Source organism: Aquarana catesbeiana, linkage group LG11, assembly GCF_042186555.1.
Source record: "Aquarana catesbeiana isolate 2022-GZ linkage group LG11, ASM4218655v1, whole genome shotgun sequence".
NCBI lineage: Eukaryota > Metazoa > Chordata > Amphibia > Anura > Ranidae > Aquarana > Aquarana catesbeiana.
The window spans coordinates 263436214-263461233 of NC_133334.1; the positions used below are offsets into that span (position 1 = coordinate 263436214).

Sequence of the window (25020 nt, forward strand, 5' to 3'; positions counted from 1 at the left end):
TGGGAAAGAGAAGCGTCAGGCAAATCCTCGTGCAACATTTTATTTGATTAAAATACAAATTATTGACAGTATAAGGTGCACTTACATAGTGCTAGTGAGGGGTAGGTGCTTTCCAGATCCATCATCATAGAAGGGTCCACGAGCGCCGTGTGTCAGCGGCAGGCAGAAGTATCGAAAGACCTGGGGAGGTTGCCGGTGTTCTGCCGAGAAAGTTCCCCTCGGCGGATAAGGACCCCCCTCTACTGCGCAGGTGCAGCGCTTGCGCAGTAGGAGCCGGCGGAAATAGCCGAATAGTTGTAAATCAGCTGTACACGGCGCCTGTAAGAGGGCGCCCCGCAGGCTTGCTTCGCTCGCCACGCTTTGGGCACGGCCTCGCTTTGCTTGGCGTTTTTTTATTCTCCCTCTAGGTCCACTTGGATGGTGGGGCTTGAACCTGGACCCAGGGCGCAGGCGCCGTGTACAGCTGATTGAAGGTTTTCAGCTTTGGCTATTTTCGGCGGCTCCTTAGTCGTTCGTACTGCGCAAGAGCTGCGCCTGCGCAGTACAGGGGGGGTCCTTATCCGCCGGGGGAACTTTCTCGGCAAGACACTGTCTGTGTAACTCTGTGTAGGAGTTTCCTGGAGCTGTCAGAGTGGGGAGCCGCCTACCACTGTGTGTGGCCAATCGTAATGCGTCAGCCAGGCTGATGGAGACTTGGCCGTGCCTTCGAAATGCGTTCTGATTGGCCAGACACAGTGGTAGGTGGCTCCCTACTCTGACAGCTCCGGAACACTCCTAGACAGAGTTATACAGCCGGCGTCCTCCCCAGGTCCTTCGAGGCTTCAGCCTCCTGCTGACACACGGTGCTCGTGGACTCTTCCACGGGGATACCCCGGCGGCTCTTCTGTGATGCTGGATCTGGAAAGCACCTACCCTCACTGGCACCTTACACTGTCAACAATTTGTATTTTAATCAAATAAAATAATGCTGCACTAGGATTTGCCTGGCGCTTCTCTTCCTTTTTTGGGAAGAATAGTCCCCTGTCAATGATGATAATGGAAGAAATAGTTCCCTGTCGTTGGTGTCAATAAGAATAGTGTCCCATCAATAGTATCAGTGGGAAGAATAATGCCCAATCATTTATGTCAGTGGAAGGGATAGTGCCCCATCAATTGTATCCTTGGGAGGAATAGTTCCCTGGAATAAAATGGTGCCCCATCTTTGAGCAATATAGTCGCATCAATGGTATCAGTGGGAGTAATAGTGCACCATCAATGGTGTCAGTGAGAGGATTGATGCCCCAACATTGGTGTCATTGGGAGGAATAGTGCTCCATGATTGGTATTTGTGGAAGCAATAGTGCCTCGTCTGTGACATTTGGAGGAATAGTGCTCCATCACTAATGTCACTGGAAGGAATAGAATAGTGCCTCTTCATTGGTGTCAGTGGAAGGAAAGGTGTCCTATCGTTGGCATCAGTGGGAGGGTTGTGTAGCAATGTACAGTATATGCCATTTCATTTTTTCCAAAGAAGTGGAGTTTTCCTTTAAGCTTTTGTTGCATTGTCTGAGATTCAGTGCAAAGAGGCTTCCTAAGGTCTAACACTTACTTCCCTGTCACCTCCCTGCCTGCGTGCTGCCTCCCAGCTCCAGAGCCTTCATAACCATATCAGATAACATAGTTATTTATATTCCTTTTGACAACAAGATTCTGTTTTTTGATATTGTATTATGTTGTACTCTTGGAGAGGAAGTGATATCATCCTGATACGTCGTCTTTATAATAATTTCGGAAAGCAGAAAATCCAGGTTTATGTATTCCCCAGGCTGTGTTTAGACACGTTTAGACAAGCCTCTTTTGCCGGCACCCGACTCTCAACAGCAGAGCAGTGCTGGGAAGTGTCAGTGAGACGCTAATGCATTTCAGTCTCACATCTCGCACATCCCCATGCCGCACCTGCACCGAGGGGGAGGCACTGTGCCCCCAAACATTGTAAAAGATGGGAAACATTGATTATCTAACTTTGTTGTAGCCGCGATCGTCAGCTCTTGTTAAGGTGGAAGAGATTGGGTGCAGTTCTGCTAGGGGGGGGGGGCGGTCCCTGTTTCCAGGAGGGGGAGGATTGTTGGCCACTGCCAAAGCCAATCACGGTCCTGCTAGCCCCGCCCATCATCTGGAGGAACATGACTCGCTTGGTTGCCACTACCAATCTCAGAAAGAAGAGATTTCACTGTGATAGAGAAAATCACAATCAGTTGACAGTTTGTGGAATTACTGTTGAGATTCTGGGAACTTTGTTGAAAAAAAAAAAAAATATATATGAGATGAGCCGGGGGGGGGGGGGGATTAGCAGTGGGACAGAAGATCAGGAGGGTACGATGGTGGGGCAGATGTGCAGGGAGGTACAGTGGTGGAAGAGATGAGAAGGGGGCTCAGCGGTGGGACAGAAGAGCAAGAGGGTTACAGTGATGGGGCAGATGAGCAGGGGGGTTACAGTGGTAGGACAGAGGAGCAGGGGGGGTTCAGTGATGGGCCAGATGAGCAGGGGGTTACACTGGTGGGGCAGAAGAGCAGGGGGAGAACAGAGGTGGGGCAGTTGTGCGGGGGGGGTACAGTGGCAGGGCAGAGGAGAAAGGAGGTACATTGGTGGGACAGATAAGCAGGGGGTTACAGTGGTGGGGCAGACAAGCAGAGGGGTACAGAGGTGGAACAGAAGAGCAGGGGGTACAGAGGTGAGACAGATGTGCAGGAGGTACAGTGGGGGGGCAGATGGGAAAGAGGGTTATAGTGGTAGGAGTGATGAGAAGGGGGTTCAGCGTTGGGACAGAAGAACGGGATACAGCAGTGGGGCAGATGTTCAGGGGAGTACAGTGGTTTGGCTGAAGTGCAGGAGGTACAGTGGTGGGAGAAATGAGAATGGGGTTCAGTGGCGAGACAGGAGAGCACAGTACAGTGACAGTGCAGATGAGCAGGGGGTTACAGTGGGTGGGACAGATGAGCGGGGGGGGGGGGGGGGGTTTAGTGTTGTGCCAGATGAGAAGGGGATTACAGTGGGGGAAAAGATAAGCTGGGGGGGTTCAGTGTTGGGGCAGATGTGAAAGGGAGGTGCATTAGTTGGGCAGATGAGCAGGGGGTTACAGTGGTGGTGCAGAAGAGCAGGGGGCTACAGAGGGGGGTGAAGAGGAGAAAGGAGGTACATTGGTGGGACCGTGGTGGGGCAGATGAGCAGATGGGTTCAGTGCTAGGACAGGTGAGAAGGTGGTTCAGCAGTGAGACAGAAGAGCATGGGGGTACAGAGGTGGGGCAGATGTGCAGGGTAGAAAATTACTCAAGTAGTTTACAGCAAATCGACACGCTCAATTTCTTTGAAAACATTTTTCAGCACACTGTGCTCAAAAGGTTGCCTACCCCTGTTCTACCCCCTAGCCTTCAACCTAGACTTCCTGTCAGTGAATCATTTAATCAACTTGTATCAAAAGGGAGATCTATATATGTTTACATAGTTAGTCTGGTTTTAAAAAAGACACAAGAAAGGGGGAAAAAATCATTAAATTTTTGTTACAATCCCATAAACGCGATCCTATACCTACAGTTGATCCAGAGGAAGGCAAAAAAATGGTGCCCAAAACTGAACTGCATATTCCAGATGAGGTCTTACTAATGATGTGTACAGGGGCCAAATGATATCTCTCTCTCTGGAGTCCATAACTCTATTAATATAAGAAAGGACTTTGCTCGCTTTTGGAAACCGCAGCTTTGCATTGCATGTTATTATTGGGCTTCTAGAAGGGAGGAGCCGATAGTATGACGTCCAGCCAGGCAGTGTGAGTGTCAACACGGCGGACTTTGGAGGTTTTATATGTGATTAAAAAGTTTTATCTTGTAAGTGCATCCTTGTTCTTAGGGGCTTTGAATATATTTGTATACGGAGAACACTATGGTCTCTATACTTATTATTTACATGTCCTGACCTCATGGAATCTTGAGCGGAGTTGGGAGGTGATTTGTTTCCTTGGATGCGGGTGTGCTGAGTTGCCAGTAATAAGGAACAAGCTTGATTACCCACCATGGTTTGTGAAGAGGAGGAGATTGTGAAGGCTTCATTTATATATAAGTTTTAACTCATCTGGGAGGTGAGCGCGCATTTGCACCGGTGGTGGTGTGCACTCCTTTTGAGAACGAAAAACCACTGTGGTGGAAGTGTGTGGAAACACTGATTGATTTATAATGCCGCGTACACACGACCGGACTTTCCGGCAGAAAAGGTCCGACGGAATCATTCTGTCGGACGTTCCGATCGTGTGTGGGCTTCGTCTGCCTTTTTCTTTCTAAAATTCTGACGGACCTAGAAATAGAACATGTTTCTAGTTCGTCTGTATGCTAGTCCGACGGACCAAAAACGACGCAAGGGCAGCTATTGGCTACTGGCTATTGAGCAGCCTTTTTCTAGTCCTGTCGTACGTCATTGCGTTCTAAACGAACGGACTTTGGTGTGATCGTGTGTAGGCAGGTCCGTTTCAGCGGAACTCCGTCGGAAAGACCGTCAGAGTCTACTCACAAGACCGGTTGTGTGTACGCGGCATTAGAAGAGTTTTTGTTTCAACTTGCGTTTCTACTTTTGTGGACTATTTATCACTGATGTGAAGATTTTATTAAAGATTGGATATTTTGTAATTTCAGTTAAGCAATATTTATGTATAGCGCTTTTTATAGCGCAATTGGGCTTCTGATCTACCAAAACCCCCCAGATCCTTCTCCACCATTGATTCCCCCAGTTCTACTCCCCTAGTATGTATGGTGCCATGCATGTTTGTAGACCCCAAGTGCATAACTTTATCAACATTAAACCTCATCCTGTAAGGACGTTATTCCACTGCATAGCTTGGTGTCATCTGTAATGACTGAAATGGTACCTTTTAATCCCAGACCCCATATCATTTATAAAGATATTAAAAAGAAAGGGTCCTAATGGAAGAATGGGCCAAAATCACACCTGAGCGATGCATGGGACTAGTTTCTCCATACAAGAGGCGTCTTGAAACTGTTATTACCAACAAAGGATTTTCTACGAAGTATTGAATATATTTCAGTTAGCGTGTTCAATACCTTTCCCTGTGTCATTCCATTTTTATTACACATAACTTCATTTCTGAACTTACTTGTTTTGGTTTCTTTGTATGTATGGGATGTTACCGACATTTGGTGACAATTTCATGTCAATAACACATTTTACAAATAAATTTACCTAAAAAAATGGTGACGTGTTCAATACTTTATTTTACTAGCTGTATAATGATGATCAGCAAAAGACCATTTATATGAGGTTTGATCTTTATACAGGAAAGAGTTTATGATAAAGAATGTTTGAGAGAGTCTCTCTTTATGGCCACTGGCTTTGATAAGAAGTGATCTATAGTGTATTGTAAGGAGCTGTCCGCGGTGCTGAAACTCATCCTGGAGAGACCCATCAAAGAGCTTCTTTTTGGTTTAGTCCTTTCTTATGACCACTGACCGGTCTAATGGGTCCTTCACACCTGGGGCTAGGGGTGGTCAAACCACATCATCTAGCCCAGTGATAGCAAACCTTGGCCCCCCCCCCAGATGTTTTGGAACTATATTTCCCATGATGCTCATGCACTTTGCAATGTAGTTGAGCATCATGGGAAATGTAGGTGAACTTTGGCACCCCAGATGTTTTGGAACTACATTTCCCATGGTTCTCATGTACTTTGCAGTGCAGTTGAGCATCATGGGAAATGTAGTTCCAAAACATCTGGGGTGTCAAGGTTCACCATTACTGATCTAACCCTTTCCGCCCCAGACTGACTGTCCCAGGCCTGCCCTTTTCATTCATTGGATTTCAGTTCTTGAAGGCTCAGCATCACATGTAATGGCTCAGAATCCTCCAGACTGACACCCACCCATCAAGGGTTTTTGATATTTGCATAACTCCTCCCCAGAGCCAGCCCCCTGCTTTGCATCAGGACTGGGGGCTCTTGAGTGAAGTACTGAGGCCGGGGGGGCTGGGATGTTTTCAGGAAGCTATGTACAGCACCCTGCTGACTCCTCTCACCAGCCATGATCTGCCTGCATTGCATAGAGAGGCACATAGAAATTTCATTAGCATCTTGATGAAGGGAGGAGGGAGGACTCCATCTTTCATCTTCTGACCCCCCCCCCCCCCAATCTTTTCTAACACTTTTTGATTTGTGTTCTTTTTTTCTTTTGCAGCGCGGGGTTAATACGGACAGCGGCAGTGTTTGCAGGGAGGCCTCGTTTGAAGGAATAAGCAAGTAAGTAAAAATCTCATGACAAAAAAAAAAAGAAACACGGCGCTTTTCTGTCCACGGAGATAGAATCTCTTGAACGCCGCGTCACTCGGGACAGGCGCGATTTATTTACGCAGCTTCCAAATAAAAGGATAATATATTCAAAGTGAGAAGCTGAGAAGGCCCCCGCTGGTTTCATAATAAAATATATTCATATCCTCTCGCTGAGAAGTAGCAATGTTTTATAATCTGCAGACAAATGCCAAAATAAAAGAAGTGCTGGGATCGGAGGCACGTTGTAGTCTGTCTGAGCTTCTTGGATCTGCAAGTGACTGCGTCAGGCTTAACGAGAACCTGTCAGATGGCGAAAAGTTTGGAAAGTAAAAAAATCCTGAAACTTCGTAACAGACTCCTTTAAAAAAAAAAGAACTAGTTCATGGAGTCCAGCATTGTTTTTCTTTCAGCTATGGTTCTTCTGGCACCCGTCCCTTTCTGTGCCCCCTATCTTGTAGGTCCTCTTCCAGCTTTCCAGATCCCAAAGACCTATTAGAAACTAGTGACGTATCCATAACTGCTTGAATTCCCTGTGTACAATGGGAAAGTAATTTAAATTATTTGATCCCCTGCAGATTTTGTGAAGTTTGCCCACTTACAAAGAAATTAAGGGTCTATAACTTTCATCATAGGTGTATAGTGTAACGCATTTTACAAGCCTTTCCCAATACAAGCTTTTTTTTTTTTTTTTTTTTTTTTTTTTTTTTTTTTTTTTTTTAAATCCTGACTCGGTTCGCGAGCCTTGCTTCGCAAGACGATTAGGATTCAAGCCTCTGGGGTGTGCAGTACCGCATGTGGCCAGAGGTGCGGGGGCGCCGGTGACTATCAGAGACACTTGGAAACACTCCATTCCAAAGCGTCTCCGAGTGTTTCCGGTGCCCCCCCACCCCCACCTTTGGCCACATGCGGTACTGCATACACTAGCAGTGACTCTGGAACAAATTATCTGAGTTTTCATTGATTCCTATGGGGAAATTCGCTTTGATATACGAGTGCTTTGGATTACAAGCATTCTTCTGGAACAAATTATGCTCCTAATCCAAGGTACTACTGTATTTTAAAGCGGAGTTCCACACAAAAATGGAATTTCCGCTTTTCGTAACCCCCCCCCCCCCTCCGGTGTCACATTTGGCACCTTTCAGGGTGGGAGGGGGGTGCAGATACCTGTCTAAGACAGGTATTTGCACCCACTTCCGGCATAGACTCCCATGGGAGTCTATGCCTCTTCCTGTCCCTCCGTGCTGTCTACTGGGAAACACACAGCTCCCAGGAGATAGCGGGGACCAGTGACGACGCGCAGCGCGACTCGCGCATGCGCAGTAGGGAACCGGGAAGTGGAGTCGCAAAGCTTCACTTCCTGATTCCCTCACCTAGGATGGCGGCGCCAGCTGCCGAGAACCGAGCGGGTTCTCGGCGTCGCCTGCCGACATCGCTGGACCCTGGGACAGGTAAGTGGCCATTTATTAAAAGTCAGCAGCTGCAGTATTTATAGCTGCTGGCTTTTAATATTTTTTTTTTTTTTTTTTTGGCGGTTTAGGTGGACCCCCGCTTTAAGTGAATAATTAATGGGCACGGCGCCAAAAAAATAAACGTGCACTCTACCAACCTGATGCTGTTCCTAAATTAGTAATTTACTAATAAACAATTAAACAGACAATATAGGGCTCATCAATAGTGCAATATATTAAATGTGAACCTGTTAATTTTAGCATTTTTTTTAAAGTGCTCCAGTGCATAAGCAATAAATATCCTGTGTTAACAATAAAGTGAATATAGTGCAACAAATCAAATGTCCTCAAATGATTATGAAGAAAACACACAAAAATCTTCTTAGTAGATCCAATCACCACATAATAAAGTGCACATGCTTTCTTATTCGTGCTTCACCCGAAGTGGTATATCAAAGCGCTCACCAGACAGTAGTGGCCACAGAGTGACCCTCAGGCATGAAAAACTATATATCATCAAAGGTAACTTTTCCGGATGTCCTGGCAGAAGGACTCCAATCACCAGTCAGCAGGAATGTATTGTATATAACTTCTATATCTGAGCCTCGGTGCATCAACCAAATCTGCAAAGAGTGGCTCCCCATGAAAGCCACAAAGCTTGGATAGTGTAAAAACGTATTTATTCCAAATAAAACTAAGCATCCAAACAAATGTGCAGGTACAGGACGAAAACCAGACTGGGCTACAGCTGAGGAGGAGAAGCAGAGACCGAACGGTACCTTCTATTCTGTGTGTACTTGAATAGCGTCTCGACAGGAGATTTATTGCTTATGCACTGGAGCACTACTGTATTTTAAATGATAGAGATCAAATATTAACCAAAAATCCAGAAAACAATACAAATGTTATAAATTGAGTTGCACTTCAGTGAGTAAAATAAGTATTTAATCCCCAAGCAAAACATGACTTAGTCCCTGGTGGAGAATCCCTTGTTGGCAAGCACAGAGGTAAGAGGTTTCTTGTAGTTGGTGACCAGGTTTGCACACATCTCAGGAAGGATTTTTCAGCTCCCTCCATAATTTTTTTTTATAGGATTACTGTCTGGAGACTGGCTAGGCCACTCCAGGACCTTTAATGTGCTTCTTCTTGAGCCACTCCTTTGTTGCCTTGGCGTTGTGTTTTGGGTCGAGTTAATGCCAAAGAGCTCAATTTTGGTCTCATCTGATCACAGCACTTTCTCCCCATCCTTCTCTGAATCATTTAGATGTTCATTGGCAAACTTCAGACGGCCCTGTACATGCGCCGCCTTGAGGAATGGGATCTTAGGGGTGCTGCAGGATTTCAGTCCATGGCGGCGTATTGTGTTACCAATGGTTTGTTTGGTGACTGTGGTCCCAACTGCATTGAGATCATTCACAAGTTCCTTCCGTGTAGTTCTGGGCTGATCCCCTCACTTTTCTCATCATCATCCTCACCCCATGAGGAGAAACCTTGCATGGAGCTCCAGACCGAGGGCGATTGAGCCTGGGTTCACACTAGAACAAGCAGCGGCTCACAGCAGGATTTCGCTGCGTCTCCATTCACCGTTTCAGGTTTCCATGCTGCAAAAGTGTCTGTTGAATCCCCAAAAGATCTGCGGCGTAGCTGTGCATGCATGGGTCTCCCCCCCCCCCCCTCGCATATGCAGGCACACCATAAAAGTCTCTGTCACATCTCAAAGACCTAACATAGACCTGTGGCATATCTACAAATACGTGAGGTTCCCTTTGCAGGCGCAGAGGCATTGCAAGAGGCTTGCAGCGTGTCTGCACAGCACAAGGATGCTGCAAAAGTCTGTCAGGTCCCAAAGACCTAACCAAGACCTGTGGGCGTACATTATATGCACATGCAAAGGAATTCCCCGCGTATGCACAAACACAGCAAACTTCTGCCAGGTCCCAAAGACTTAACAAATCTGTTTTGTATCTGCGCATGCACGGGTCTCCCTGCACAAGTGCAGACACACTACAATGGTCTCAAACAACAAACGAGGGAGCGCCTCTATCTAAATGCAGGGTGTGTAGACAAGTGGCGTGAATACAAAGGATAAGAATATTGCACTCGCTATTAAGAAGTAGGCAGTGTGCATGTCGTCATTAAGCCTCTTCTGGGATATGCAGTGAAGCGGCCAGGCATGGGCAGAAGCAGCTGGATGTCAAACTGTCAACTAGGGTTGCCACCTCCTCCCTTTAAACCTGAACACATAGTAATTACATAGTAATTACACAGGTTCTGAGGCTATTTTAATGCTGATAAGGCACCAAGTGAGTTTAATTACCACCTTAATCAGCCAGAGAACCTGTGTAATTAATATGTGTTCAGTTTTAAAGGGATGAGGTGGCAACCCTACTGTCCACAATGCTAGGAGTTGGAGCGCAAGCTGATCAGCTATGCTTCGCCAACTCGACGGTGATCGGCTCAGCGCGGCTTTCTTCATGGATGACGTCAATGGCGGGGGGGTGGGGGGGGGATTGGTGTGGTGGTTGCGTGTTTCAGAGCAACGCCCCTTTGTGAAACTTGTAACCACGCCCACAGAGTGGATCCAGACGCTTCCCGGCGCCACTCTGCCTGTACCTGGCCACTTGCCTGTCAATCTCTGCATATCCCAGAAGAGGCTTAATGATGACATGCACACCATCTACTTCTTTAGGGCCCAATTACACCAGAAACTGCGCATAACTGTGCGTTTTTTGACTGCATGTTTACATGCATTTGAAGCGCGTTTGATGCAGGTTTGGATTTGCGATTTGCATGTGTTTTGTGCTGCATCTAGCACTGCGTTTGCAGTGCATTTTTTTTATAAGTTTTTTGGTTTGGCTTTCTTGGCTTAAAGGGGTGCGGTGCAGGTGCCGTGCATTTTGAAGCATGTTTGTAGCGCATTCCCTGCATTTGCGGTGTGGAAAAATGCAGCATGCTCTACTTTTTTTTTTTTTTAAACTGTGCTGAACTGCACTGCAATGATGTGAACTATGCCCATAGGATTACCTTGATTTTGGGCTGTCTATGCAGTTGGAGTTCAAAATGAATCCAACTGCACCTAACTGTGTTTGGTGTGAAAGGGCCCTAATAGTGAGTGCAATAATTTTATCCTTTTGTATTCATGCCACTTGTCTGCACAGTCTGCATTTAGATGAAGGTGCCCCCTCTTGTTTGTTGTTTGATGTGTTTATTAGGTATTCAGGACCTGATCTAGGGGAGCTGCCGCCTTCAAATTTACCCTTATCTCAAACATCCATCTCTGATTTTTATTCCCCCCCCCCCTCATGCCTTGCTCCTCTATAAAAGTCATCCTTGCCTAGGTGAGGAATCCGGACATGGGGGGGGCCAGCAAAAAAGAAGAGAAAGGTATTTACAATGGTAAAAAAAAAAAAAAAAAGACTGCTAATGTGCAAGAGGGGAGCACAAAGAGGAGATAGAGGGAATTACTGTAAATAGGTGAAGGTCTGCTTTAAGACATTACAGTGCGGTATGGTGCCAAAGATACTAAAAAAATAGATTTTGGTGACCTCCACGAGAACGTAATGCTGTACGTAGACGATAGGTTGCTCTTTTTGGGTGACACTAGAGACTGCCATGGACACGATATCCAGGTTTGGATACTTCTCTGGCCTGACTATAAACTGGACGAAACCCGCGCTATTGTTATTGGATGGTGGATTGGGACAGTAAGTTTCAGAGGCCTGCCCTATTCCCACTATATCCTCGTTTTAAATATCTGGGGGGTTCACATTACTTCTTGCCTACTGGACTACTGTCACCTAAATATACACCCACTATTATCCAGGTTTGGGTAAAAGGTGAACACTTGGAGTAAACTGCGGCTATCGGTGGCAGGCAGGACAAATTTAAATAATAGATTTTGGGTTTGCATACTCTTCAAGCTTCTCATTAATAGATGGTCATCATACTAAGAGGGGTGGTGGGTCTGATGGGACCTCATTGGACAACAGTCTCCAGCCTGTGGTACAGGCAGAGACATCCTGCAGCATGGACCACTCTTCCTTTGCAAACTGCTCCAGGTCTCTCTTATTGGAAGGGTGCCTTTTCCCAACAGCAATTTTAAGATCTCTCCACAGGTGTTCAATGGGATTTAGAGCTGGACTCATTGCTAGCCACTTTAGAACTCTCCAGTGCTTGGTTGCCATCCATTTCTGGGTGCTTTTTGACGTATGTTTGAGCTCATTGTCCTGCTGGAAGACCCAAGATCTCGGACGCAAACCCAGCTTTCTGACACTGGGCTCTACAGTGCGACCCAAAATTCTTTTGGTAATCCTCAGATTTCATGATGCAATGCACCCATTGCATGAAGGAGGTCCTGATTCCTCTATAAAAATCTTATTATAGGGTTCACCAGCAAAAGGAAGGAGGTCCTGATTCCTCTATATAGATCTTTATATCACTAGAGGGATTACCAGCAGGAGAAAGGAGGTCCCGATTCCTCTATATAAATCTTATCACTATAGGGATCACCAGCAAAAGGAAGGATGTCCTGATTCTTTTATATACAGTTGTGCTCATAAGTCTACATACCCTGGCAGAATTTATGGATTCTTGACCATTTTTCAGAGATATGAATGATAACACAAAAACTTTTTTCACTCATGGTTAGTATTTGGCTGAAGCCATTTATTATCGAACAACTGTGTTTTCTCTTTTTAAATCATAATGGCAACAGAAATTACCCAAATGACCCTGATCAAAAGTTTACACACCCTGGCGATTTTGGCCTGATAACATGCACACAAGTTGACACAAAGGTGTTTGAATGGCTATTAAAGGTAACCGCCCTCACCTGTGATCTGTTTGCTTGTAATTATTGTTTCTGGACTCCTGACAGACCCTTGCATCTTTCATCCAGCACTGAGGTTTCTGGATTCTGAGTCATGGGGAAAGCAAAAGAATTGTCAAAAGATCTGCAGGAAAAGGTATTTGAACTGTATAAAACAGGAAAGGGATATAAATGCCAATCAGCATTGTTCAAACTCTAATCAAGAAGTGGAAAATGAGGGGTTCTGTTGAAACCAAACCACGGTCAGGTCGACCATCTAAAATTTCAGCCACAACTGCCAGGAAAATTGTTCGGGATGCAAAGAAAAACCCACAAATAACTTCAGGTGAAATACAGCACTCTCTGAAAACATGTGGTGTGGCTGTTTCAAGATGCACAATAAGGAGGCACTTGAAGAAAGATGGGCTGCATGGTCGAGTTTCCAGAGGAAAGCCATTACTACGCAAATGCCACAAAATATCCTGCTTACAATATGCCAAACAGCACAGAGACGAGCCTCAAACCTTCTGGCACAAAGTCATTTGGAGTGATAAGACCAAAATTGAGCTTTTTGGCCACAACCATAAAACTCTACATTTGGAGAGGAGTCAACAAGGCCTATGATGAAAGAGACGGAGGTGGATCGCTGATGTTTTGGGGATGTGTGAGCTACAAAGGCACAGGAAATTTGTTCAACATTGATGGCAAGATGAATGCAGTATGTTATCAAAAAATACTGGAGGAACGTCTGCATTCATCAGCCAGGAAGCTGCACATGGGATGTACTTGAACATTCCAACGTGACAATGATCCAAAACACAAGGCCAAGTCAATCTGTCATTGGCTACAGCAGAATAAAGTGAAGGTTCTGGAGTGGCCATCTCAGTCTCCTGACCTCAATATCATTGAGCCACTCTGGGGAGATCTCAAAGTGCAGTTCATGCAAGACAGTCCAAGAATTTCCAGGAACTGGAGGCTTTTTGCCAAGAGGAATGGGCAACTTTACCATCTGAGAAGATAAAGAGCCTAATTCACAAATACCACAAAAGACTTCAAGCTGTCATTGATGTTAAAGGGGGCAATACACGGTATTAAGAACTGGGGTATGTAAACTTTTGATCAGGGTCATTTGGGTAATTTCTGTTGCCATTATGACTTAAAAAGAGTAAACACAGTTGATTGATAATAAATGGCTTCAGCCAAACACTAACCATGAGTGAAGGAAATGTTTTTGTGTTATCATTCATATTCTCTGAAAAATGGCCAAGAAATCATAAATTCTGCCAGGGTATGTAAACTTATGAGCACAACTGTAGATCTTTTTATCAGTAGAGGGATCCCCAGGATACTAAAAAATGGATTTGGGTCCACAATATGGTCATCATTGATAAATTGTCATCACAAACAGCAGGGTCTGAAGCAGAGACGTTCTGCAGACCATCCTTGGCGGAGCTGATTGCTCATCTGATCGATCTTGTTCCTTCATCGGTCAGCCAGTACATGGGACCAGAATGTTTATCTCTGTGAGGATACACATGAACTGTAACCAGGTCCAACATTCATGTCTACACTTGTTTCCAGTCAAAAAGTGCTTCTATGACCTTTGTATCGTGATCACCTATCCAACCATCAGGTCCACCTTCTTATCATGCAACATCTACATGCTTGAAGCCTAAAAGTCTCACGAAACAATGTTTTTTCAAACGCGCAAATTCTTGCTGTTGTCGTTTTTTGCTACCGGGAGAACCTCATTCAGATTTGCTTGTGTCAAATTAAGCCAAGTTAATGTATCTCTCTCTCTCCCCCCCCCACCCTCCTCCCTTCCCCTGTTTCTTGTATCAAGATATCATCCCATTATTGTGATCTACAGCCTCGCTGCCAAGTCAATCACCTTCCCGAGCAGCAGGAGATGTAACAATGGTTCACACATTGTCAGAATAAATACATAAAAATCAACAGAGCGCCTGCACACCGGGCCCGTACTGTATTTTTCAATATGTAGAGCGGTGACTTGTGGCCGCAGTCGCGTGTTGACAGTCCTATAAATATGTATTGGTGCTGAGTCTGTAAATAGGCAGGGAAGGATATAGAGAGAGGCTCCGGAACAGCTCTGGAGTGATAATTAGGAGTGGAGTGAGGCTGCGAAGACTCTGCAAATTTTGGATTGACATCCTGTGTAAAGTCAGCATGCTAGCTTATTGCTGCCCCTTTCAACCCCGTCCTATTGTAAACCTTCTCCTCAATTGTCTGCAAGACCTCCCATTGCCAGAGGTATAAACCTCAAACCAAGAGACCAAGGATCATGTTCTCCACCAAAGCTAACTGATGATTGAATTCTTTCACTGTCAGAGCTGTTTCTGCAAAACGCATAATAAAATGCATGTCTTTAGTCCTGAAGATTAGTCAAAAACCCCAAACGTTCTATCAAATACTTCACACGCCGATCCTAACTTTTAGATGTTTTCTGAAAGCAGGGACCCTGGAGAATAAAATTCTAATAGGGCGTACACACGGTCGGACTTTGTTCGGACATTCCGACAACAAAATCCTAGGATTTTTTCCGACGGATGTTGGCTCAAACTTGTCTTGCATACACACGGTCACACAAAGTTGTCGGAAAATCCGATCATTCTGAACGCGGTGACGGAAAACACGTACGTCGGGACTATAAACGGGGCAGTGGCCAATAGCTTTCATCTCTTTATTTATTCTGAGCATGCGTGGCACTTTGTCCGTCGGATTTGTGTACACACGATCGGAAATTCCGACAACGGATTTTGTTGTCGGAAAATTTTATCTCCTGCTCTCCAACTTTGTGTGTCGGAAAATCCGATGGAAAATGTCTGATGGAGCCTACACACGGTCGGAATTTCCGACAACAAGGTCCTATCACACATTTTCCATCGGAAAATCCGACCGTGTGTATGGGACATAACAGTCGCAATTTTTTTTTTAAGTTGTGCAATATTAGTGCAACAGTTTATCAAACCCATATTTTCAGTAAAATAAGTTAAAGCGGTAGTAAACGCTGTGAAGAAGAAGAAAAAAAAATCCTCCTGCAAGGCAATGTCAGAATGTGCTAGTATGCATCGCATACTAGCACATTATGTGAAACGTGCCTTAAAACGAAGCCCTCCAGAGGCGCGCTGTCACTGCTGACAGGGCTTCCATCTTCACCCGGTCTTCCTTCCGGGTTGGCGAGCTCCAGTCCTTTTGATTGGACGAGCCGCGATGACATCACTCCCACACATGTGCGCGGTGAGCCTCTGTTCACAGCACAGGGCTTTGAAGGAACGGCACGGGTATGCTGTTCATTCAGAGCACATGCACCAGTGACGTCACCGGCCCATTTACAAGTAAATATCTCCTAAACGGCGCACGTTTAGGATATATTTACAGCGCCTATCGGTAAGCCTTATTATAGGCTTACCTATAGGTAAAAAGCATCCATGGGAGTTTACTCCCGCTTTAAAATTAATTTTAAAGTGGTTGTAAACTTCAGATATGAAATATGAACAAAGCATATCCCTCTATAGTGTGTATTTATCTCAATTAAGAGCACTAAGTGTCATTTCTGTCTGCTGCTTCGTTCCTCTGCTATCTGTATGGATCGCTTCTGACATGTTTTCATGACACCTAGAGAAAAAAGGTGACAGGGGAGGGAGCTCCAGCAGATTGACAGCCTCAGCTCTGGTCCTGTGTGAAGAGGGGTGTGTTTCTTCCCTTCAATCAGCTCTCAGACCTCTCTTCACTGAGCTCTGCAGAGTGTGTATTTTCAGCTCTCCGCCCCCTTTTTTTCAACTCTCAGACAAGTTTTATAAATTCAGCACTTTGAACGGATGTAGAGAAGCGAACACTGCAGATAAAAAATAGGTACAACTTATGTAGGATTTTTTAAAATCATCTCTGTGTATCACCTGAGGCCAGTCACTTCACTGGGTATATGTGAGGGTTTACAACTACTTTTAAATAAATTCAGTAAATCATTTAAATAGATTTAATTTCATTTTAGTGCATACAAGCACAATATCTTATCCAATTCTTTAAGGGGTAAAATATAAAAGATGAGGTTGCGTCAAGTAAATGGATACCAAACATGTCAAGCCTTAAAATTTCATGTGCCCCTGAACAGCAACAGACTTCAGTACCCAGAATTCTCCATAAGCGACACTTTAAAAGCTTCAGGTCATCAGTTTAGAGTCAACAGTGACTGATGTCCCTAGAATTATTGCTCACTCCAGCGTGCCCAGTGATACATAATATGGGGAGCACAATCTGCGTTTTCATATGTGTTATTTTTTAAGGGGGCTGACAATTGGGTGGTGCCCTTTTCCTGAATGGCTGCAGCCAATCTCCGCTATTGTTAATCTTATAGGATTTATATAGTGCCAACCATTTGCGCAGTGCTTTACACTATAAAGGGGGAGAGTACAAGTACAACACATATAAATAAAGAAGGACCTCCCCCTTTCATGCCGCAGGTCTATCACTGCAGTACTCTTCTCCTGCCTTTCATGCTGTAACCTTTCAGAGTGGCTTCTTCCTCTTTCCTACTCTAAGAGTATGGACAAAGGTTTTTTTTATCATACTTCTCTTGGGGGTCAGAGTAGTGCACTTTTGTGCTCCCATGATCCAGAGTCAGCTTATGGTGGGCTATTGCCCACTGTCACCTGACGTCACAGAGCCACTTCAGGCTCTGGAAGGATCGTGACCATATTGTCCGAATCCGCCCAGCTGGCTGATGGACACTGGCTTCAGCTCTCAGCGCGTGGCTGAGAGCCTAAGCCAGCTGTGCTCGCCCCCTCTCCATCGAACGATGGAAGGGCAGAGCAGAGAGTAGTGGCTGATAGTCAGCCCTCTCTGCCCCAAGAAGTCATGTGATTGCTCAGTTCTTGGTCTTAGAGCTGACATAGCACAACTGCAGCATAAAGGTGAGTATGTTTGTTTTTATGACACCCATACTTCTCCTTTAACTCTGTGCATCTCTTGGCTTGTTGCACAAGCAATGCTTTTCGCAAGACCGCTGCTGTGCTCCTGTATGTCTTTCTGCTATCCAGCCTGTATCCTCCATTGATTCCTGTGTACCGACTTCTGGCTAATTTATGGTTATCCCTGTCTGTTTCCCTCCCAAACTTTAGCTCATTCCTAAATATCTGTGTCTGCTGCCCACTGTGACCTTTGGCTTGCTCCTTGTTATCCATGCTTGCTCCCCTCTTGACTTCTGGCTTGTTTCTGGTTATTTGTATCTTCTGCCCATCCTGACCTCTGGCTTGTTTCTGGTTATTTGTATCTTCTGCCCATCCTGTCCTCCTGGCTTGTTTTTGGTTATTTGTATCTTCTGCCCATCCTGACCTCCTGGCTTGTTTCTGGTTATTTGTATCTTCTGCCCATCCTGACCTCCTGGCTTGTTTCTGGTTATTTGTATCTTCTGCCCATCCTGACCTCTGGCTTGTTTCTGGCTATTTGTATCTTCTGCCCATCCTGTCCTCCTGGCTTGTTTTTGGTTATTTGTATCTTCTGCCCATCCTGACCTCCTGGCTTGTTTCTGGTTATTTGTATCTTCTGCCCATCCTGTCCTCCTGGCTTGTTTTTGGTTATTTGTATCTTCTGCCCATCCTGACCTCCTGGCTTGTTTCTGGTTATTTGTATATTCTGCCCATCCTGACCTCTGGCTTGTTTCTGGTTATTTGTATCTTCTGCCCATCCTGACCTCTGGCTTGTTTCTGGTTATTTGTATCTTCTGCCCATCCTGACCTCCTGGCTTGTTTCTGGTTATTTGTATCTTCTGCCCATCCTGACCTCCTGGCTTGTTTCTGGTTATTTGTATCTTCTGCCCATCCTGACCTCCTGGCTTGTTTCTGGTTATTTGTATCTTCTGCCCATCCTGACCTCCTGGCTTGTTTCTGGTTATTTGTATCTTCTGCCCATCCTGACCTCCTGGCTTGTTTCTGGTTATTTGTATCTTCTGCCCATCCTGACCTCCTGGCTTGTTTCTGGTTATTTGTATCTTCTGCCCATCCTGACCTCCTGGCTTGTTTCTGGTTATTTGTATCTTCTGCCCATCCTGACCTCCTGGCTTGTTTCTGGTTATTTGTATCTTCTGCCCATCCTGACCTCTGGCTTGTTTCTGGTTATTTGTATCTTCTGCCCATCCTGACCTCCTGGCTTGTTTCTGGTTATTTGTATCTTCTGCCCATCCTGACCTCTGGCTTGTTTCTGGTTATTTGTATCTTCTGCCCATCCTGACCTCCTGGCTTGTTTCTGGTTATTTGTATCTTCTGCCCATCCTGACCTCCTGGCTTGTTTCTGTTTTTTTGTATCTTCTGCCCATCCTGACCTCCTGGCTTGTTTCTGCTTATCTGTGTCTCCTGTCCATCCCAAATTCTGGTTTGTTCCTGACCATGCATGTCCTTAGTTAGCCCTGAACGCTGAACTGTCCTGGTGACCACTGACTTATGGTCCGTGGTACTTAGAGCAGAGTCAACTTGGGGACAGCACAACAAAGTCCAAAACCCCCATGAGGGGGACCCTGGTGAAGACTAGATGGCTCCTAGGCTTTGTGCCCTGGGGGATCCCATGCTCTCCCATGGGACCATCCCCCTTAAACGAGTCCAGATCCAACTCCCTGGTCTTATCCATTCCAGAGTGATTCTAGTCCAGTTTCCAGGAACACCCTCGTCCAGTTTGCTCCAGCGAGGTTCCTACTCTGCAGATCCAGGTCACAGGACTAACATGTTTTCCATGGTGCCTTGGTTTACCATAATCCTGCTATCGGCCTACATTTCTTGGGTAAGCTTACTACCTCTCGTGGGTATCCCTTATTCAAAGTATAGCTAGATGGTCCACATTTGCATAGTTGGCATCCTGACAAAGTAAAGCCCATGTGTATCAGGTCTTAAGGTTGACTCCATCTAAAAGTAATATTTCGGTCCTGAGTGGATGAACAACTGAACCGTCTTCCAGCTTCTAATATCTGTCATATATGACTGTGGAGCCCCCCCCCCCCCTTAATCATTCTATATTCCTGGGATTCCACTGATGAGATTTACTAGTGCAGTCCCTGGCTCCGCCCACCCGCTGCGCCAGTTACTGATCCGCTGCTGTACTCTCCCTGGCAAAGTTACCAGATTTTTTTCAATTGCGAGGATAATATAGGTTTTGGCAGTCCCAGGCTTTAATCATGTTCCATGCAATGCTATTTTTGGCTGACCCCCGGATTGCCCGTCTCCGCGTCCATCCACCACATTAATACAATATTTCCATCACCATCTGCGTCCCGCTGCTCATCAAACCCAGCCGAACGAAGGGATCTGTCACCTGTCACCTCTCCGTTATTTCAATTAGCTTTCCACACAAAATTACTCTTTTCACACCACTTCTGTCATTTTTTTTTTGCCGCACCGTTAAGGTTTCGCCCAGCCCCCTCCCGCGCGCGCTCCATTGTTATACTGTAATTAATGCCATCTCTGGCTCTTTCAAGCTCGACAGATTTGAGTAAATAACAGTTTCAAAGTCTCGATCAGAGCAGCGTTTGCCTCAATGTTAATGTCTCCATTGTCTGCTTGCTTTGCTTTGACTGGATATGCAGCGGGTATGCAAAGGCTTTGCTTTAAAAAAAAAAAAAATAAAAAAAAAAAAGGTATTTGTTGCGAAGGAATAACTAGAAAGTGATGCCGTTATGACAGCCATGTTGTTAGCTTGGCTATTGGAGAGGGTTATCAATCCACTAGGCTCTGTATATACTGTATACTGAGGTCTGTTAGGGCTCATTTACACCGCACGGCACGTTTACATCAACTCGCTGAATATGCATGTTGTAGGACTTTGGTATTCATTGTCTATTGCACCCTAACGTCTCGGTGTACTCCAACACAGGTGCAAGTTTTTTTGTACATTGCAGTTTGAAAACGTAGGAGTTAACTCACGCAGCACGCTCCCGCCCTCCATCCAATGCGGGTGTGCCTCCCGTCCCCCATGCATTACTATCCTGCCTTCCGCTCGGCCTTGAGAATGGCAGCGATGGAGGCCAGGGTTGAAGAAGCGGCTCCTAAATGGCGCAACAGCGGGTCCAGATAGGACATTGAATTGGCACGCCATTTAGTGATGCCTAGTGTAAGGACACACAACTCTAGTCCTTGTGTGTCAGCGTGCTGCAAGAGAACCTTTTTCTTTTTTCTAGCACCCAAATGCTATATTTTCAGTATTAAATCAATTATTTATATTCGAACAGCACAGAATATAACCTATTTACATTTGTTTTTTGCCCTTTCACTAGGCTCAATGGCTGTACAAACGTTTTATAAATCAACCCCTAATGCCGTGTACACACCAGCAGAATGTCCGACAGAAAAAGTCCAACGGGAGCTTTTCATCGTATATTCCGATCGTGTGTATGCCCCATCGGACTTTTTTTTTTTTTGTGAAAGCCCAAGGTGTGTGAAACACACTCAAAAACTTCACCCGGTGCCAAAAAAATGTGAACACACATAAAGAGTGAAACACAAAAAAATCAGAAGGCCTTGCTCTGAATCCCCCGGGGCGTTAGGCTCCTGACGGGCACAAGGGCACTTACACTTGGTCCATCTGGCCGAAACCAGACTGCATTTTCTCTGGAGGGACTGCCGAAAAAAAAGACCCCCCCCAAGTACTCGGTGGGGCTCCCCCGAAGGGAGAGCCCATGAGAGAGGGCGAACCAAGCCAGAAGGCCATGTCCACCCCCTCCCAAGACTTTCAGGGCAGGCCCGGGGACCTGCAACCCTACCAGTCACACAGTGCAAAACCATGTACAAACATATAGAATAAAAAGAAAGTGGGGGGATGAGGAAGTAGAGGAGAGTGAAAAGGTGGCCATTGTGCAATACAATGGCCAGGCCCTTCGGCCAGGAATAAAAAATTCCTCCGGTCCCAGCCAAAAGGCCCGGCCCAGGAGGCAGGTGCAAAAAAAGCGTGTAATGTTGCAGTGACCATGGTGCCTTAAATCAAAGTGACCCTCACTCACAGTGATCTTCAGGCACCCCTGGACTGCCACCCCAGGGACACATACACCATAGGGTTTCGTGACCAACCCTCCCATCGGACTTTTTACGTCAAATTCTGACGGTCCTAGAAAGAGAACATGTTCTAAATTTTTCCGACGGAACCAATTCCTATCGGGAAAACCGCTCGTCTGTATGCTGTTCCGACGTACCAAAAACGACGCATGCGCTGAAGCAAGTAGGAGACGGAAGCTATTGGCTACTGGCTATTGAACTTCCGTTTTCTGAGCCCGTCCTACGTGTTGTACGTCACCGTGTTCTGGAGGGTCGGAATTTGGTGTGACCGTGTGTAGGCAAGACAGCTTGAGCGGAATTCGATCGGAACTCCGTCGGAAAAACCTTCAGAGTTTATTCCGACGGGAAAACCGGTCGTTTGTACAGGGAATAAGTGTTAGAATAAACTTGCAGTGAACTTATTACCAATCAAATGCCTTCAGCCCCCTACTGCGTTATGGAAAATCTGCTCACTGTGGACAGCCCAAGTCTTTCGGATCATTATCAGACCTGCTAAGTTTGCTAAACTGGAGAACAACTAACTTATTCAGAGCTAATTTCATGCAATGCAAATAACGTTTCCTTCTCTCCTTTCTCTTCTAGATTCAGCGTGAACAACACCTTACTTCACCCAGAAATTGTGGAATGGTACGTCTGCGTAGCAGGTGCAATGTTGGTAACGTGTGACGCCCTGTATCCTCAGGAGATAAAGTATTCTTTTGTAAAAGTTGAACTCCAGTCAGGCAGATAAATACGGTACATAGTCAAAGTACATAGATGGTAAGGGTTTGCTTATGTTCAGCCGGTCTTGTGATCCAGACAGCACAGTCAAGTCCTGGACCTCTACCACCAGAGCTTGGTCAAGGACACACCCCCCCAGCTTCCTGATTGGACAGTGACCAATCTTCTGCACCCTGGTTAGGTCATCATTCTGCTCTGTCTTAAAGCGGTTGTATACTCTATTTTTTAACTTTTACCTACAGGTAAGCCTATAATAAGGCTTACCTGTAGGTAAAAAAAAATATCTCCTAAACCTGTACGGTTTAGGAGATATTCCCCTTGCTATGAGCCGCTGACTGCAGCGGCGCATGCCCACAGGGGATTCTCGGCTGAAGGCCCGGCAGTTGCCGGACCTTGCCAGGAAAGAAATCTCCCGCGCGCGTGCGCGGGAGTGATGACAACGCGGCTCCAGCCACTCACAGCGCTGGGTGGCTGGAGCGATACCCGGAAGGCACGCCGAGGCAACATGTCATCTACCTCGGCGTGGACCAGGTAAGATACTGACGCCTCGTTCTAATGTAAGTATTTCATAATGAGCTAGTATGCGTTGCATACTAGCTCATTATGCCTTTTGCCTTACAGGGGTGTATAAAAAAAAAAAGGTGTCAGCGGGTATACAACCACTTTAATCCTTTCTGAAGCACAGTAGAGCTGCACGATTCTGGCTAAAATAATAATCACGAGTTTTTTGCTTAGAAGATGGATCACGATTCTCTCACGATTCTCGTGGCGTAACATCATCTTTCACATTAAAACAAAAAAAATTGGACTAACTTTACTGTTTCGTTTTTTTTTTTTTTTTTTTATTCATTGAAGTGTATTTTTCCCAAAAAATTGAATTTGAAAGACCGCTGGGCAAATACAGTGTGACATAAAATATTGCAGCAATTGAATTTTATTCCCTAGGGTCTCTGCTAAAATATATATAATGTTTGGGGGTTCCAAGTAATTTTCTAGCAAAAAATATTGATTTTAACTTATGAAAGAAGTGTCAGAAAAAGATTTAGACTTTAAGTGGTCCTACATTTACAGGTTGTTGAAAACTTGGCAGACTGCCTGGATTATTTATTTACACAGAAGTTCTATCCCTTTGATCTAAGAAGGAAGCTTATGTTTCAAGTTAAAGACTTGGCAGACTGCCCAGATGCTTTCCTTTGACAGCTGAGTGAGCAGAAAGTCTCTCCACTGGTTTAATATGAAAGAATCGGTCGTGGGGGGGGGGGGGGGGGGAGTGAATCGAGATCACGATTTTTTAACGATTAATTGTGCAGCTCTAAAGCACAGGCTGATTAGCTCCTAGTGTGGCCCTACTGTCTCCACTGCTGACATGAGTCTGATAATGAGAAAGATTCAGGTACTCCCTTATGGTATGTTCGTGAGGAGAGTGGGTGGTGTTCTGTAGTCCAAACCTTCTGTCCTAAGGTGACAGCTGTTCCCGTATACAGCCGTGGTCAAAAGCTTTGAGAATGGCACAAATCTTAATTTTCACAAAAGTCTGCTGCCTCAGTTTTTTTGATGGCAACTTGCATATACAGTGGAACTTGGTTAATGAGTAAAGTGGTTAACGAGCAATTTAAAAGACAAGCAACTTTTAAAAAAAAATTCTGACTGGGTTTGCGAGTGTTGTCTCGCAAAACAAGCAGAATTCAAGCTAATGTGGTGTGCAGTACCGCATTTGGCCAGAGGTGGGGGGGGGGGCAGGTGACACCCGGAACGGTTCAGAAATACTCGGAATCACTTGGAAACACTTGGAAATACTCCGTTCTCGAGTGTTTCCAAGCCTTTCCGAGGGTTTCCGAGTTCAGCCGAGCTGTCCCCGAGTATTTCCGAGGCTCCCCGGCGCCACCCCCCACCTCTGGCCACATGCTGTATTGCATGCAATAGAAGTCAATGCAGAACACATTATGTTCGTTTCCATTGACTTCTATAGGGAAACTCGCTTTGATATGCGAGTGCTTTGGATTACAAGCATTCTCCTGGAACGAATTATGCTCGTAATCCAAGGTTCCACTGTACTCCAGAATGTTATGAAGAGTTATCAGATGAATTGCAATTAATTGCAAAGTCCCTCTTTGCCATGAAAACAAACTTAATCCCAATAAAAACATTTCCGCTGCATTTGTGAAGAAGGCTTCAGGGTGCCCAAGAAAGTCCAGCAAGTGCCAGGACCGTCTCCTACAGTTGATTCAGCTGCGGGATCGGTGGCACCACCAGTGCAGAGCTTGCTCAGGAATGGCAGCAGGCAGGTGTGAGGACATCGGCACACACAGGGAGGAGAAGACTTTTGGAGGATGGTCTGGTGTCAAAAAGGGGGCAGAAAAGAAGCCACTTCTCTCCAGGAACACATCTGAGACACACTGATTTTCTGCAAAAGCTACAGGGATTGGACTGCTCCCCAGACCTTAATACCATTGAGAACTTGTGGTCAATCCTCAAGAGGCGGGTGAACACCCCTCCCCCCCCATATACCATATACGCTTGCGCCAACGTCATTGGCGCATGGGCACTGAAGAAAGGGCACGATCGTGCCGTTTTTAAAGGGCCCGGCCCGTGCTGTGACTGGCGCATGCATGACGTCACGTGACTCCGGCCAGCCACAGAGCCAGAGTCCATGGCCCTGGAAGGAAGAGGGGGTGAAGATGCATGCGCCCACA

General features: G+C 45.7%; 1 protein-coding gene across 1 annotated transcript in view; it reads left to right on the plus strand.

Annotated features, from left to right (window-relative positions):
• The window catches only part of PEPD (peptidase D), a 249397-nt gene that overhangs the window by 42333 nt on the left and 182044 nt on the right, over nt 1-25020 (plus strand). The window contains exons 6-7 of the mRNA XM_073605776.1: nt 6211-6272; nt 22190-22234. Coding sequence (XP_073461877.1) covers nt 6211-6272; nt 22190-22234 — 107 coding nt within the window. The remainder of the gene's footprint in view (nt 1-6210; nt 6273-22189; nt 22235-25020) is intronic.